The 18,760-nt window shown below is 37.7% G+C and overlaps 1 protein-coding gene across 1 annotated transcript in view; it reads left to right on the forward strand.

Annotated features, from left to right (window-relative positions):
* The first annotated feature begins 5,036 nt into the window (after positions 1–5,036).
* Positions 5,037–18,760, forward strand: part of LOC134579497 (nuclear receptor coactivator 5-like) — a 30,509-nt gene continuing 16,785 nt past the window's right edge. Inside the window, exons 1-7 of the mRNA XM_063438803.1 lie at positions 5,037–5,138; positions 9,078–9,142; positions 11,012–11,044; positions 12,034–12,108; positions 13,438–13,520; positions 13,808–13,934; positions 18,008–18,207. Of these exons, the coding sequence (XP_063294873.1) occupies positions 9,084–9,142; positions 11,012–11,044; positions 12,034–12,108; positions 13,438–13,520; positions 13,808–13,934; positions 18,008–18,207 (577 nt within the window). The 5' untranslated portion in view covers positions 5,037–5,138; positions 9,078–9,083. The remainder of the gene's footprint in view (positions 5,139–9,077; positions 9,143–11,011; positions 11,045–12,033; positions 12,109–13,437; positions 13,521–13,807; positions 13,935–18,007; positions 18,208–18,760) is intronic.

The following is an 18,760-nucleotide window of genomic DNA, read 5'->3' on the forward strand; positions in this document are numbered from 1 at the left end:
GCAAGTGTAAATTAAAACCGATTTGTGTAGCGGAGTGCTAATTTAACATAGACTTTTCTCCGCTGGTATTCCAATAGTTACTCAGGATCAAGTAGGTTATCCTAAGAAGACCAGCATAAGCAATAAATAAAGTAATCCACAAATCTCCCATCACCTTTCCCAATAACTGGACGACACTCAGTATCAGGAGCAGAACTGATTTTTAATGACACACACTCTGCTTTTATGCAATCCTCCCATGCAAGGGAGACACCCATAGAAAATTAGGAATTATCCAATCATTAGCTGGTTACAGTACACGGGTTTCCTCCCCTTAGCCTGAGAGGTAACATAATTATCCGTACAGTTTAAACACACATTTTTCCCCAATTCTTGTATGTACCCCAAGACTATAACTTACACCCATAAATTACATAGCCCCGATCTGGGTGAGCAACATACTGAAAAATCACCCAGATCGGTTCAGGGGTTCGTGAATTTCCTGGGGGTCTTCTTTTCACCGACCACACACGAGGTGTAAGCCGAAGATAGTTCCATGTGTTGTGGCCTTGCGATCGGTCTCTGTTCGTGAGGTGAAAAGCATGAAAATGTTTAATATAATGTGGTCTGCCTGAGTTCGTATGATTCCCCTCGTTCATGTGATTCCTTTCACCGAACGCTGTTCTGTTCGTATATTTTCCCACGGGTGGAAGGATGGAGGTCTCTGCGGTGTTCTTGTGGTCGAGTGTCCAATTTGGGTTCCCGACACTCGACGACCAAACACTGCTGGTGCGTTTGTATGGAAAGATGGCCGCTGCCACATGTTCGGATGCCGAACGGTGGCCACCCAGGGAATACACAGTGCGTTTGTGTGATTGTCAATTAAGTAGTGCGAATAACAATAACGGGGGTCAATTAGTGCCACGCTCCTTTTTGGGGTGGCCTGGTTGATCGGTTATTTTGTTAGTTTGTCGAATGGTATAACTTCAGATGGTTCAAAGTAGATTCTCACCGAACAACCAGACGAATTATACAACAGATAGTTTGTTACTTGTTTCTTTTACAAGTGTAACGAACCGTGGCAAAGGGAATAAAATACTGTAATAATTAAAGGTAGGGACGGCCAACAATAAAAATGATGAGTAGCAAAACACAGTTTGCTACAATTTGGTTACAAGTTTTAGAGAAAACAGCACTACAAAGAATGCCCACACTTCCTAAATGCACACAGCAATATATTGTTGTCCGCTACTGTATTACACTCTTCAGGTAAGTTTATATTTTATACAATAATATTATGGCAATATTGCCAGCACAGAGTATAGAATAAATGGACACCCCACCCACTATAGTCTTTGCAGCATTTTGTATTGAAACCTTTTTCAAATGGTTTGACACATGCTGTAGGATGCATGGACAAAATTAATGGAGCACTATAGTGTTAGGAATACAAACATGTTCTACTAACAATTTAGATGATTGGCCCCCTTCAGATTGGATTGAAATGTTGATTTGACTTACCTTTCCTCCCTTGCCACTCTGGTCTCACCTCCCATTGCCCTGCCTCCATTATTGAGATCATCAATATTAATTATCTTAGCCAATCCAATGCTTTCCACAGGAAATGAATAAATTAATATCTATGGGGAACATTCAGTGAGATTCAGCTTATAGGTGCCGCACATCGTGCAGCACTAAGATAGGAAGCACCTTTAGTGGCTGTGTGAGTGACTGCCACTAGAGATTTTACTAGGCAGCAATGTAAACACTGCCTTTCTCTGAAAGGCAGTGTTCACATTGAAAAGCCTGCAGGGTCAGGCAATAGACACCAGAACCATTATATTAAGTTGTGACTGGTGACTATAGTGTCCCTTTAAACTAAACACCCTTCTACTTGCCAATGCTCCTTGTTTCAGACATAGAGCATACCTTCCTGCTGTCCTTATTCAGGAGGGAGATTCCCTGTTTTGGACCCAAATCCCTCTGTTAGTTTGTATCCTAATGTCCATTTTTGTTCTATGAGCTATGTCTATTTGGTGTGTCTAAGTGTGAAACAGAGCTCCACAGTAATAATATGCACTATAATGGGTCTTTAAAGCTACAATAAATGTGTTCAGAAATCAGTCTGTGAAAACAAGATACATTGTTCACCTGGAATTTCTCAGAATAGCCCGCATCTGGTCACACCCTTACACTCTCACTCCCCCCCTCCCCCCCTCTAAAATTAAAGTGTCCCTCCATGTCCATTTGAAATGTTCCTCCATGTCCATTTGAAATGTTGGGAGATATGATAAGAGTTGTTGGCAGCTTATTAATTTGTCTCTTTTGACCAGTTGCTCCACCAGGTTCCTGTATGTTCCTCTAGCCCATGGGTCGTCAACCTGGTCCCTACCGCCCACTAGTGGGCGTTTCAGGATTCCAGGTGGGCGGTAGGGATTTTCAATTTTTTTTTTTATAAATTGGGCAGGCGGGCGGGCGCGAGCCGGCGGTACCACTGTGACTGGGTACCGCCATCACCACTTGCGGCCCCGGCGGCAAACCGCCGGGGCCGCATATGGAGGGGTCCATCGGGTGGCCCATGCTGTCAGGGCCACCCGATGGATGTGGATTGTGAGGGGGCCCGGTCAGCGCTGGGCGCTTTAACAGCGCGACCGGGCCCCCTGTGATGACATCAAATCTGCTGGGAGGAAGTGATTCCCCGGTCACTCCTCCCAGCATACAGAGAGCCGCGCGGGAGGAAGGAGGAGGAGGGAGTCAGAGTGGGAACTCTGACTCCCATGCACCTGAGCCACCACTGGACCCCAGGGAAAGTCACCCTCCTGCACCTTAAAGGTAGGAAACAGGAGGGTGACTTAAATATAATGTGTGTTTGTTTGTGTATGTGTCTTTGTATGTATGTCTTGTGTGTGTCTGTATGTATGTCTTGTGTGTGTCTTATGTAAGTGTCTTGTGTGTGTATGTCTGTATACATGTGTCTTGTCTTTGTATGTATGTCTTGTGTGTGTCTTATGTGTGTGTATGTCTGTATATATGTGTGTCTTGTCTTTGTATGTATGTCTTGTGTGTGTCTTATGTATGTGTCTTGTGTGTATGTCTGTATACATGTGTCTTGTGTTTGTATGTATGTCTTGTGTGTGTGTCTGTATGTGTGTCTTATGTATGTGTCTTGTGTGTGTGTGTGTGTGTGTGTGTGTGTATGTCTGTATATATGTGTGTCTTGTCTTTGTATGTATGTCCTGTGTGTGTCTTATGTATGTGTCTTGTGTGTGTGTATGTCTGTATACATGTGTCTTGTCTTTGTATGTATGTCTTGTTTGTGTCTGTGTGTATGTCTGTATATATGTGTGTCTTGTCTTTGTATGTATGTTGTGTGTGTGTCTTTGTATGCATGTCTTGTGTGTGTGTTTGTATGTATGTTTTGTGTGTGTGTGTGTCTTTGTATGTATGTCTTGTGTGTGTGTGTCTTTGTATGTATGTCTTGTGTGTGTGTGTCTTTGTATGTATGTCTTGTGTGTGTGTGTGTGTGTGTCTTTGTATGTATGTCTTGTGTGTGTGTGTCTTTGTATGTATGTATTGTGTGTGTGTGTGTGTCTTTGTATGTATGTCTTTGTGTGTGTGTGTCTTTGTATGTATGTCTTTGTATGTGTCGTGTGTGTGTGTCTGTCTGTATATATGTGTGTATGTATGTGTCGTGTGTGTGTCTGTCTGTATATATGTGTGTATGTATGTGTGTCTGTTTCTTGTGTCTGTCTGTATGTGTATGTGTCTTTGTATGTATGTCTTTGTGTGTGTGTGTGTGTGCCTGTCTGTCTGTATGTCTGTATGTGTGTCTGTATGTCTGTATGTATGTGTGCCAGTCTGTTATAGTGGGATACCTAGCTCAGCCTTCCTACTGGGCATTGCTATAAGGAAGGTTAAAAAAAGGGGGGGAAAAGGTGGGGAGGGGAATTGAGGAGGGAGAAGAGGGGAGCTGACGCACAGATGAGAAATCATATTATGCGCAAACAGAGAAGTTGTCTGAATATCACCGAAAGAGGAGACCTTCGTTTGTTCCTTACAACCTCAAGGATCTCATTAATCACTAGTAAAGGTAATTTCAATTTACTTTATTGTTTTCTCATTAAACTTTTTATAAAGTTAAAAACATTATAAACATGCATTAATTGCAAATAAAAAGATAAATGTACGTACATTTATTTTTTTTAAAACACCCTCCTTTCGAAAAAAATATTCCGCACTTGCGCGAAAACTGGTGGGCGGGCGGTAAGGAAATTTTTTCAACCAAAAAGATGCATTAGTGGGCGGTAGTTAGAAAAAGGTTGACTACCACTGCTCTAGCCAGTCCCTACCAGCTATACGATTATATGTCACCCAAATCACACCACCCTACTTGGGATGTCATAATGAGGAAGTTCACGTCCTTATTAGCCCTCTAAAGCAGGGGTGTCCAAAAGGTCACTACAGCTACAGCTTCTGTGATGCTCTGTCATTCTAAAGGCAAGCAACGCATCATGGGAGTTGTAGTTCTACAACATCTGGGGATTTACCTTTTGCGCACCCCTGCTATAAAGTATGTGGAATTTTAATTTTAACCATGCCAATTTGACCCTTCTGTATGTCATCAAACCGACCCGGTAGGACTATTTCATGGTCTTCACGATGTCCCATGAAATAGCATTGGCTCTTTAGTGGCAGGGCTAGAACCCATGACTTTCTTGTACAATAACAACTGCAAGGATAAGGATATAAAACAGCAGAAAACGAATTTGAACAAAAGGGAGGGATGGGGAAGGAGGGGTATCCTTACAATCTAGAGAACCACATTGGGGATGGTGGAGATCTAAGCATTTAATATAGACCCTGCATATTGCAAGCTGGATTAGCAGAGCAGGACAATAACTGTCATTATTTCCCCCATTTTGATTCGAATGTTTACATCCACTTATTACTCCTTTAACGCTCTATACTTCCTAACTGCTAGCGGTGACTGTTGATAGTACTCCGGACCGCTTGGTGGCGCTGTCTGATCAACTCGTTTAATTCATCCAGCTTCTCACGCTACCTCGCTTTCCGGTCCTCGTCTCGTTCATTTGTCTGCATTTCGAGGTTTGTTTCATACCGTGAGCGGAACGGAGGACAACGGAAACAAGACCTGCAAGGTACACCGGGGGTTAATGGCGGCAGAGCGGTATCCAGCGGCTCTCTGTCTCAACAGCAATATGTGGGAATATTGTGCAAGGCTATAATCTGTGCTCTGCCATCCCACGTTATTGTATACCTTGTATTATATTATCTATTATGAAATTACCTTCTATTACACCCTGTTATACTATATTATTTATTATACACCGTCTATTGCACAGTGTTATACCATATTATTTATTATACACCGTCTATTGCACAGTGTTATACCATATTATTTATTATACACCGTCTATTGCACAGTGTTATACCATATTATTTATTATACACCGTCTATTGCACCGTGTTATACCATATTATTTATTATACACCGTCTATTGCACAGTGTTATGCCATATTATTTATTATACACCGTCTATTGCACAGTGTTATGCCATATTATTTATTATACACCGTCTATTACACAGTGTTATGCCATATTATTTATTATACACCGTCTATTACGCAGTGTTATACCATATTATTTATTATACACCGTCTATTGCACAGTGTTATACCATATTATTTATTATACACCGTCTATTGCACAGTGTTATACCATATTATTTATTATACACCGTCTATTGCACAGTGTTATACCATATTATTTATTATACACCGTCTATTGCACAGTGTTATACCATATTATTTATTATACACCGTCTATTGCACAGTGTTATACCATATTATTTATTATACACCGTCTATTGCACAGTGTTATACCATATTATTTATTATACACCGTCTATTGCACAGTGTTATACCATATTATTTATTATACACCGTCTATTGCACAGTGTTATACCATATTATTTATTATACACCGTCTATTGCACAGTGTTATACCATATTATTTATTATACACCGTCTATTGCACAGTGTTATACCATATTATTTATTATACACCGTCTATTGCACAGTGTTATACCATATTATTTATTATACACCGTCTATTGCACAGTGTTATGCCATATTATTTATTATACACCGTCTATTGCACAGTGTTATGCCATATTATTTATTATACACCGTCTATTGCACAGTGTTATGCCTTATTATTTATTATACACCGTCTATTGCACAGTGTTATGCCATATTATTTATTATACACCGTCTATTGCACAGTGTTATGCCATATTATTTATTATACACCGTCTATTGCACAGTGTTATGCCATATTATTTATTATACACCGTCTATTGCACAGTGTTATGCCATATTATTTATTATACACCGTCTATTGCACAGTGTTATGCCATATTATTTATTATACACCGTCTATTGCACAGTGTTATGCCATATTATTTATTATACACCGTCTATTGCACAGTGTTATGCCATATTATTTATTATACACCGTCTATTGCACAGTGTTATGCCATATTATTTATTATACACCGTCTATTGCACAGTGTTATGCCATATTATTTATTATACACCGTCTATTGCACAGTGTTATGCCATATTATTTATTATACACCGTCTATTGCACAGTGTTATGCCATATTATTTATTATACACCGTCTATTGCACAGTGTTATGCCATATTATTTATTATACACCGTCTATTGCACAGTGTTATACCATATTATTTATTATACACAGTCTATTGCACAGTGTTATACCATATTATTTATTATACACCGTCTATTGCACAGTGTTATGCCATATTATTTATTATACACCGTCTATTGCACAGTGTTATACCATATTATTTATTATACACCGTCTATTGCACAGTGTTATACCATATTATTTATTATACACCGTCTATTGCACAGTGTTATACCATATTATTTATTATACACCGTCTATTGCACAGTGTTATACCATATTATTTATTATACACCGTCTATTGCACCGTGTTATACCATATTATTTATTATACACCGTCTATTGCACAGTGTTATGCCATATTATTTATTATACACCGTCTATTACACAGTGTTATGCCATATTATTTATTATACACCGTCTATTACGCAGTGTTATACCATATTATTTATTATACACCGTCTATTACACAGTGTTATACCATATTATTTATTATACACCGTCTATTGCACAGTGTTATACCATATTATTTATTATACACCGTCTATTGCACAGTGTTATACCATATTATTTATTATACACCGTCTATTGCACAGTGTTATACCATATTATTAATTATACACCGTCTATTGCACAGTGTTATACCATATTATTTATTATACACCGTCTATTGCACAGTGTTATGCCTTATTATTTATTATACACAGTCTATTGCACAGTGTTATGCCTTATTATTTATTATACACCGTCTATTGCACAGTGTTATGCCATATTATTTATTATACACCGTCTATTGCACAGTGTTATGCCTTATTATTTATTATACACCGTCTATTGCACAGTGTTATGCCATATTATTTATTATACACCGTCTATTGCACAGTGTTATGCCATATTATTTATTATACACCGTCTATTGCACAGTGTTATGCCATATTATTTATTATACACCGTCTATTGCACAGTGTTATGCCATATTATTTATTATACACCGTCTATTGCACAGTGTTATGCCATATTATTTATTATACACCGTCTATTGCACAGTGTTATGCCATATTATTTATTATACACCGTCTATTGCACAGTGTTATGCCATATTATTTATTATACACCGTCTATTGCACAGTGTTATGCCATATTATTTATTATACACCGTCTATTGCACAGTGTTATGCCATATTATTTATTATACACCGTCTATTGCACAGTGTTATGCCATATTATTTATTATACACCGTCTATTGCACAGTGTTACATGATGGTTATACAGTAAATCCAGTGACGTCTCCACCAAGTAGTGTATTTTGGTTTTGTGCTGCCCTAGGCATGATTAAACTCAAGCACCCCCTAATCTAATTTGCCCCACTCCTTCCTGTCAAGGCCGCACCTCTTCTTATTTAAGACCAAAACACACTTTGACTCCTGATAGACGACACATTCCCTCACTGATATAGTCATTGAGACACACACACTGTGTAACCAACACCTAGTAACACCTCTAGTGGCAGTCACTCAGCTGGCTACACTGTGCAGCACAGACGTTAAGCATCTCCGTGAACATTCCTCATCGAGATGCATCAGCAGATGCTGATTGATGCGGTGCTTTGCCGTGCGTGTGCAATAGCCCCCCAATGCTTTTTCGATGGAAAAGCATTGGATTGGCTGAGATTCCCTAGGGGCAATGTAAACACTGCCTTTTCTCTGATGTAGCTTACATTAAGCTGTAGTTGTTCTGGTGACTATAGTGTCCCTTTAAGGGCACCTGAACTGAAAAAAATAAGAGTGCTACAGTAGGTAATTCAATACAAAATCTATAGCTCATCACAAAAAGACACCATGCCTAAACTGGTCACCAAATACATCTCATTGCTCTGTACAAAGATCGTGTCTGCATATCGTCATGCCCAAAAAGGAGACAGAGCAGAGCATCGACTTGCGTTTTGCCGGTCATGTGGCTCTTCTAGGGCATTTTTTTTTAATAACTTGTATATTCTTTACGATTAGAGATATGATAGTGTTTACATCTAGGTTCCATTAATCATCTAGACAACTGGTACCTGCTTGCCTGAAATTGATGGGCGTTACACTTCAGGCAGCAGCTTCCATTGATTCAGCTCTTTCTTCTGCTAATAGCCAGAGCAGCTAGGGAGATTATGCTGTTTCAATTCCTCCAGCTTGTTTTTTTGCAGTATCATACATAACTTATTTAAAATGGCAGGAACAGCAAATATAACAGCTGCAGGTTAATAGTGTAACTTCCAATAATCTTGGACAGGGACCGATATGTATCACTTTTGCCATGAGAAAGGTGTCCCCCTGCTTTATGAATAACAATCAACTTTATTTTTTTTTTTTCTCAGGTTAATATGTCGTCTTGGGTGAAGGTAACCAGGGGCCAGCCGCAGAAACCTGCCGGTGGAAAAAGGTAATCTTAAATTCTAACTGGAGAATTTGTTTTGTAATTTAATTTCATCCCTGCTCGTTAATGCCATTAGAACAGTGCTAAGCCAGACCAAGCTGCCATAGCAACACAAAGATTCAACCAGGCACCCACAACTTTGTCTTTCTATGTTGGTAAGGATTAAAAGATCTTACTTGACCTTCTCAGCTGACACACATACACCAGGGAATTTAAAAAGGGACACTATAGTTACCAGAAGAACTATACCTTAATGTAGTTGTTCTGGTGTCTATAGTCTGTCACTGCAGACCTTTTAATGTAAACACTGCATTTTTATAGAAAAATGTCTACCAAAAAAAACTTCTAAAATGTTATTTTATGCAGAATATCAACTAAAGCTACTCTATACCAATGTCTGCTCGTAATCACGTTGTAGCCCACGTTGTTTTCCTAACCCTATAATGTTCCTTTAAATTAGTCTTTCCCCATTATTTGCATGCTTGTTGAAATACCTGTATTGGAGCGGTTTGGTCAGCTCCAGTGGAGAATATCTGACATTTTCTTTTAAATTTAAAGGTCCGTGCATCATTTAAAAAAAAAAAAAAAAATGGTTTTTAATCAATAAGAAAACACTTTTAAACAAATATACAAACCAAAAGAAAGCAAGATAAACGTTGAAAAGTATGTAATAAACCTTTAAAAACTTGGTCAGGTGGCATTGTTAGACACTGCTCTTTTTTTCCGGTCATGGACAATAGCCTCACAATGTTTTCTTATGGGAAAGCATTCGATTGGCTGACCCTGCCGTGACGGACCCGCACGGTGATGGAAAACAGGTGTTTTTTTTAACTCCTTTAATGGGAGGCAAGGGGGGGAGCAGGGCCCAATACCAAAGCTGTGATTTTGCCACTATAGCATAAGGAATACACTTGATTCCTGACACCATAGTGCAGTTTCAAAAGGTAGTAGGGATGTAAGTGCAGCAACTATAAACACTAGAGCATCGGTAGGCAAGCTTTTAGTAGTACTGTACCAAAACAGAATCTTGAAATCCCTTGGTGCACAGGTTATATATATTTTTTCAATTGTGGTGTATATGTTGTTGTATTGTGCTTATGATGTTTATGGGTGCTGCGGTTGCTTTGTAATGTTGTATTTGTGCGTATGTTGGCTGTCATAATGCATATGTTCATGAGTACTTTAAGGGATTGTTTATGATACCTATGAATGGGGGTTACTTGTGGAATTGTGTATTTGGATGATTTATCATATTGTGTGTTAATGTGTGGGGCTGCTTGTAGTATTGTATGTGAGAGGCTACTGCTGGGGTTGTGTGTATGTGGATTGTCAGGGGTGTTGTGCTTGGGGGGAGATTATGCTTTTGTGTGTGGGCTGTTTGTATTATTTGTATGAAGGGGAGTCTTGTTGTCTAGCACTGTGCATACTAGCAGTGTGAGTGGCTTCCCTGGAGTCCAGTGATGACTTGGCTGCCCAGTTACAGGTCAAGGGCAGGAGCTGCAATAGCTGCTGCAGGCTGCTCTACTCCAGTGCATATTCCAATTCACAAGTGCTGGGATTAAGTTTTCTGAGATCACTACCTCTAAGTGCTGCAATGTGTAAATTGAGGATTGTCCCTCACCACTCCCTCCAATCACCTGTCAGTTTGCACTAGCAGATATGATGGCCCACTGGGACTCCTGATAAGCCAAAACCTGTTTGGCTCTGGTAGTCTTGAGTGCCGTAGAAGGCACACGTGCCATATGTTGCTGACCCCTGCACTAGATTATCCTATAAATCCATCCATGTTTGTTTTAATGCATAATTTCTGTGGGAACATGCATGCTGAATGGTTCCTTTCATCTTTAACATATTCTAACATTTATGTTCTTTTAGGAACAAACCAAGCGGGATACCACGCCTTTTGGAGTAAGTTAACTTTTTTTTAATACTTTTTTTTTCCCCCCCACCTTTTTTTTTTTCTTTAACCTTTTCTTGGAAACCTGTACAATAAGTCTTGTATAGTCCCTGCTTATTACAATATTATGTTAATACATGTCGTAACAAAGTTATGAGCTAGATGACCATATATTATAAAGGTATGGATTTTTAGTTATTTTTCTGTGATACAACTATACAGCATTTTCTATAATGGTAAAACAAGTTGGGCAACACTATTAATGTATTCATAATAAGTATGTCAAGCCCTTTTATAAAGCGTGTTAAAGGGACACTGTATTGTTCTAGTGAGTATAGTATGTCCCTGCAGGATTTTTGTTGTAAACCTTGTCGGGACCTAAAATGTGTGTTTTTTTTTTTTTGTTTTTTAAATGTAATTTTTTTTACATTCTCTATTTCAATTTTTCACAAATATTACATATATTGCGTGTAGACGGTGGAAATGCACCGTTAAAACGGTTAGGTACAGAAAAGAGAAGGGGGGAAACAGTGGTGATACAGAACAGATATCGTTATCAGTCATATAACACTAAAATGGGTTTTTAACACTATGGGGTCAGGAATACATGTTTTGTATTCCTAACCCTGTAATATTCCTTTAATATCGTATGATATTATAGTTTGATGCTATCTTGATTGTAAATGATAATCATGTCCTATTTTGGCTGTAGAGTAATATCCCATATCTGTCAACCTCAATGGCTTACTGGAAAACTCTCTACAGTATCTTTTATATTCCAGTTGAATTCACCTTCTTTTTGGCATTGAATTGTGTCCATGGAAGCTCATTCCTATTATTTGTGCCATTTTTGCACGTGTTACTGAAGGTCCTTTTTAACGATGGTTCATTCACTGCTAATATTTTTACCTTAGATTAACCTTGTATTTTTGTATTCCTCATTTTCTCACAAAACCTGTATTGTTAAAGAAAGCTGACCCAGAACATTATTGTTTTGTAGCATTAATCCATACAAATCCAACCAGAAGTCAACATTCTCTGACAAATATCCAAGAGACGTGGAAGAACAGAATAGGTAAGAATTGTGCAGCCTGGGACCTTTTGTTGGCTGACCATATAACAAACTATATTGCATCATACGCATGCAGGGTGTTTTTGTGCTCAAATTATATAATAATGGAACAGTCTCTACGGAAGTCAGTGCAATCGTTCTGCTTAGAGCTCCACAATGCTCTAGAATTACTATTTAATGCACCAGGTTATAGTGTTCCCAATGCCATTTGCTGCTTATTGGCAAAAGATACATTGTTGTTGGTATGACTTAATCTATAAACTGGGTTTGTTACCATGACTTTTTTTTTTAGACTAGCCCTACACTAACAGGCTGCCAGTAGATATCTAATTTAAATTAATTAATTAGATGTGGGTATTAAAAGGACTCTGTAGGAACCATAACCACTTGGACAGAACAAAGTGGTTATGGTGCCTTGAGTCTCTGCAAACAAGAAAGACTTGCGTCAGTTAATGAATACCGCTCCTATACGACTCTTTGTTAATTCAACATTCTTCAGTTCAGTTACAGTGCCCTCAACTCCAGTTAGCCGGGTGAGTGGTCAGCTCAATATTTATTCAAGGTAAGATAACAGAAAAAAGTTTTGCCTCCCACGGGAAGCATTTACCCACTTTAAAATCTTAAAATCTATATCCTTTATTTAACAAAATTATAAAAAATTGTAATATAACAAGCTACAGTGCAAAATGATAGAATTTCCGTGCTACCAGCGGGATCTACTTGTTTTGTGCAATGTGTGCACTTTCTCTAGACTACAATGCTACAAAACTTCCTGTCTGGATATAGCCTCATCTATCTTAAATACAATTGCACTCAGGAAACTAAATTCAGCTTACTGCCCAGCTGAAAAAAACCCTCTATATCATAACATGTTAAAAACACAACACATTTAGCTTGGTAACGCATTTAGCTTGGCCATGACGCATACTTTTAACACAATGCAGTATGCAAAATCATAGTGATAGTATTAGTCTGGAGCCTGTGTGTGTAGATTCCACATCGCTGCTAAATGGTTTACTGTCTGTTTAGTTGCCTGGTCTCACATGAAGCAATAGTGGAGGTGGAGCTCTCACTGCTTCACCCTTTACCAGCATTGCGGACAGTGATTGGATCTGAGCGCTATCAGCAAGTCAGAGCACAGCTCTGCCGTATTGTCACTGTCGGTTGTCCGTGCATCTCTGTTAAGTGGTTTACTCACTGGCATCCGACACCCACAGACTTCAGGCACCAGAACTGCTTCAATCTATAGTAGTGGTACCTTTAAGTAACATCAGTTGTTCATGGCACAGTAGGTGTAATCTTTGTGATAATGTGGCATTTTTAACCCCACAGCTTTGAAGAACTCTTTGGACAACAATACCATTATCCTGCTGGCTCAGAGGAGTACTGTGAGAGATATCAATATTCCCAGAAGGGTAAGCATGAAAACTTTTATATTATGAAATATTATAATGTAATTATCATAACATGTTAGAAGGCTGGAAAAAGGAGTCATTGAAGTAAAGAAATATAGATGAAAGATACTGCAATTTATATTTTCAGAAGTGCTTGTTTTACTTAAATAAAAACGCTTCAAACAATATGTATCAATAGATTAAACATCACCATTATGATCATATTCTTAGTGATAACTCTGCCTTACATGACAGTTACCTAGATTCTAAATGTCTCATTTCATTATACTGGCTGTTATTCTATGTAGACACCAAATACAGTGCAGATGACCGCCGAGAGAAGCTGTACCTGCAATTTTACCAGCAGATCCAAAATGAATACCACAAAGAACGACCTTCTGACTGTGTGATTGTGGCCATCAGCAAGGAACAGATGTAAGCTTATGAATAAGTAGTGAAAATATATAGAATTTATAATTACCTAATGAGTTAAATTGACAAAATCAGGGGAATTAAATTCTTGCAGTTTGTCTATATCTTCCAGGGATGGGCAGAAATATAATTGAAGATTCATTACATTTTTTTTTTAAATTGGCTTTATATTTAAAAAAAAATTCAAGACGAAGTCCTAAGTTTAACCTGAAAGTCTTGAATTGTCTAAGACAATTAACCTAAATCTTATGTGATAAAATTGTTAAAGGTATGTTCAGTTTTTAGTTGCTACTTAAAATCTGTGTCTCTTTATTTATAATATGATGAAGTGGTCTAGAACGCAATATACATTCTCATACTCTGTGTGTAGGGCAGGTTAGAACGTACTCTGTAAATCCACCACATACAAAAAAAAAATGTATAATCCTTGTTGGCTAGTGTTCAAAGTAACTACCAAACAAAGGAAGGAAAATTCCCTGTTTCAGGGTTTTGTCCTGCTGTCTCAAGTTGGTTCCCAGATGTTCTGCATTCAAGGACCCTAGAGAACTGTCCCCAGCTAGCACAGTTTGCGTGCTTCATTGGGTGTGCATGTGCTGTGAAGAGGGCACTAGGACCTTGCAGAGAGTGCTACAGCAGTGCTTTGTGCATGGTGTGGTGTTCTGTGTGGGGGCCGGCCTAGAGGCCCACCCACTTTGTCCCTATCAGCATATTTTCCAATGTTGGGATGTATTCCAATAAATCTTTCAGTGCCAGAGGTGGGAATTGTGAGTTGCAAAGGGTGTAACATGGGCTGTACACCTTTTTAATATGCAACAATTCGAAGGCCTAATGATTTACTGTCAGAGGACTTTGAGATCTTCTTTCTATGAGAGTTATTAAACTAACAACTGAACTGTGCTTCAGATAACTTTATACTTAAAGCTCAAAGAATATGCCTGTTTATGACAATGTTGCAATGGAGACTGTTACTTTTTATAATGCAAATGTTGCCGCCACTCTGACACCTAAGTATTTGTATAGTTACTGCACAAGATGAACTCCAACATCTGTCTTACACTGTACATATGGCCTATAAAATACAGTTAACACTTCATTGCTGCCTTTCAGCCATCCAAAATGAAAACCCTTTAAACGAGCACTGAAATTAAAAGCTTATCTTCACTACTCTAGTCTGCTCTCAGTAGCTGTCATATCATATTTATAACTATCCTCCAAGTCTCAGTAAACCCATTTTTATAATCCAAGACCTGAATTATTGACTGAGAAATGAAAAGGGGTCATATTCAATTAAATATAGAATATTTCAAATAAGTGTCTGAAAGAACTATCTAGCAATAACTGCATAGTAAATGACACGGGGCATAAGCTTTATCAACAGGCCTGCTCTATTTGTCCCTCCTGACACAGATTTATCTCTACCTGATTAAATGTTACATTACATGCAATAACATTTATTCATTTTGCTACATCCTCACAACAGTTCCTACTTGTTTACCTTTCATACCTATTAAAGAATTGTTGCCATCTTTAATATGACTCGTTGAATGTGCATATGCTCCTTTCGGAATTCATTGTCTAAAACAATACATTTAAGTATAATTATATATATAATGTAGTAAAGCGTAACCCCTCACACAGGTTTATGGGATATGTAGTTAAGCACCTGACAGAAATTCCTGGTGCCTAGCAAAGTACTCTGGTTCCTATCAGCTTGGGGACTTTTTGTTAAATGAGCTGTCAGATGGATTATTCCATCTCATGTGTAAGAGCTTGTTTCAGACTCCTTCCTAGTATTCTGTATAAGAGTCTGTCACGGGACATCCTTGTATTGTAATAGTGCACGTAGAATACTTGCCTAGACCATATGCTCTTTTTAAATAAATTACAGGGAAGCAAACTTATTTATTTGTTCTGGTCATGTAAAATAAATGATCCCTTGCTTCCATACAAAGAGTATGCTGTCATGGGCTACCATGTTTGACATTTGAAATCTGTTAAAGCTTTGAATAGCATAAAATGGAATAAAATCTGTAAATTCAGAAACCGTATAAGTTCCAGGAAATTGTTAGAAACCGGAAAATACTATTAATTACAATTTTAAAAAAAATAATAATAATTGAAAAAGCTATTTTAGAAGTGAAGTGTGAAATGTTAGAGCACTTAAGTTTGTGTTTTAGCACTTGGATTCCCAGATAGGGTCAACCCTGTTTCATATTGTAACTCATTCTTAACATAGTCAATTAGATATATGCAGGTACATTGGTAAGTATTTCTATGGGTTGCATAGGCCAAAGCCTTATAAATCGGAACTTTATATAGGCGGAGCACCTACCATTTAGACGGGCATTACTAGGAAATAGTATTTCCTTATTGTTTAGACCGCATGTTGAGTAACTTACACCTTATTACTTGTAACACCTGGCACTTTTGTTGGTTAGCAAGCTTCTTCAGGAGTATTTTAATCTCTTTTCCCAACCATTTTGTTTTGTCATGGGTACTAAACGGAGTTCAGTACCAGCTGTGAGTAGTCCATCCAATAGGTAACCTAATATGCAACAGCACTTAACATTTTATTTATTTATTTTGGTTAGCACTTATCTAGTGATTATTATTATTATTTTTTTTATTTTTTTTTGTATTTGAGTCTATGAATTTTTAAGAGTAAACCTTTGAATTTTAATTGATAATTGTCATTAAACCTACTCTTTCTTAAATGTCTTCTGCCATAGCATGACACAGTGGGTGATTTTGTGGGCAAGCTTGTGTTTAGCTGAATTGGCATATAGGGCAAAGTATATTGTTAGTGAATCCAGGGCACCAATATGTTTCATATTCTGACATGGACCCTGTTACCTTTTATATGCCTGTCAGAAAGTCTGAGTTTCTTAGTTGTGGGTTCCCACTCGTATGAATCTTTGGAGGTGCAAATGAATGAAATCTGTATGACCTCTTTTCATTTATAGGTCAAATTCTCCCCTAAGTTTACTCTTTCTTCAGTTCAGGTGAGTATCAAAATGGCTGTGCCCCTGTTTTTTTTCACACATTACTGATGCGTCACACATACACACGGCATCCAACTTATTAAACCCTGATCTGTAAAACGTGCACATAACTTTTCTGTACACTATTCTCATTTTATTCACTGAAAATAATACAAATAACACTTACCTGATAAATGAATTCACTTATTTTATTTCAAAAATGGTGAATTTTTAAGCATCTCTTGGTATTTCTGCACTTCTTTTTGTAGTTTTCTTTTTCCCTTGCCTCACTAGTTAAATAAAACCAAAAAATTAGAAATAGACTTTCCGCCGGGTGTATATTTTGCTCAATAACAAAAAGCGCTATTCACCCATCATTCAAAGCAGGAGACCTTATCTCAAATAAAATAGTGAGGGATAGGTCTCTGATCAGCTGAGAAATTGTCAGAGGTGGAGAGCAAATTTTGAAGTGCAAGATATGTATTTTAAGAAATGCAAGAGGCTTAAAAATCATGTTATATGATGATAGACTGAATGGAACGTGAATATTCATTAGCATACTCTTTCGCTGCAAACACGTCTTCACTTTACTGTATACCCAATCGTAAATCTTTCTTAAAATTAAAAAACATTGTGTTTACACAAAGGCATATTCCAGACTTTTTAGTTCCCTGTAAATTTAATCCAAAGGTCTGGTTTGTGTATTTTTTAAATTGCCATCACATTGATTGTCTGATACATTTACCACTGTTGATATAAAAGCATATAATACTCAATCAATTAAAAAGGACACATTTTATTACACGCACCTAAAAGTGAACCTAAAAATTAAATACAGATAAAATAATGTGCACAAATCCAGCAGATAAAAAAATACAGATTATAGGTATACCTTATAATCTTTTGCTTTTATAATCTAATTGCACATCTATTTTATTATTAACCTCTTTGATATATTGTACATTCTTTTCCTTCACACCAGCAACCCCACCTAGAAATTGCTAGTCTGTCTTCCTCTTTACCTTGGCAGCATGGACTCAGTACATCAAGCTTACCATCTCTTTTGCCAATAACAATCGTTTTCTTCTTTTAAAGGGAGTACGCCACTTCCATAGGCCATCGATTACAGGATCATGGCCTTGTGGTGGAGATGATTTACTTGACTTCAGAATCTGGTCTCACACGCGCTCTACAAGAGGTTAAAAATGACGGTTCCCCGTTTTGCATTCTAGTTGAGCAGTCAAATGTAGCTCTATCCTCTTGCACCGCTATCATTCTTCATGATTCTATCAAAAGTAAGTGTAGCCAAACACAGATTTTCATCCTCAAATTCATTGTAGGAACACAGTCGTACCTTACACAAGGGATGGCCAAAAAGTAGATCCCCAGCTGTTTCAGATAATCAAACAGCTTGGTATGCAAGACTTTTGGCCACACCTATCTTATACGGTCAACAAAGTTTTCCTAGATTGCAATGCCGACAGTAAAGATTATTACTGTATGTCAGTTGTATTCTTTGATCACTTGTACATTAGTACATCTGGAAATCACATTTTATTTGCTGATCTGGAAAATATAAAACTCAAAACAAAAAAATACACCATCTACAAAGAGCACATTCTTCCAACTGATGCAGCTGCATGAACTGCTAACTAATTAACATTAAACACATACCCATAAAATATATATTAAATTTTAAAAGTAAGCATTTTTTTTTTTTGGCCTGTTTAAAGGAAAGCACCACCATTTAACCCAAAAATCTCACTACATTGTTTTATTTTCTACATGTTTTTTCAAGCCCCCTTCACGTGCTTACAATGTACCCAGATAAAAGGTTTCATACTGGTC

Source organism: Pelobates fuscus, chromosome 12, assembly GCF_036172605.1.
Source record: "Pelobates fuscus isolate aPelFus1 chromosome 12, aPelFus1.pri, whole genome shotgun sequence".
NCBI lineage: Eukaryota > Metazoa > Chordata > Amphibia > Anura > Pelobatidae > Pelobates > Pelobates fuscus.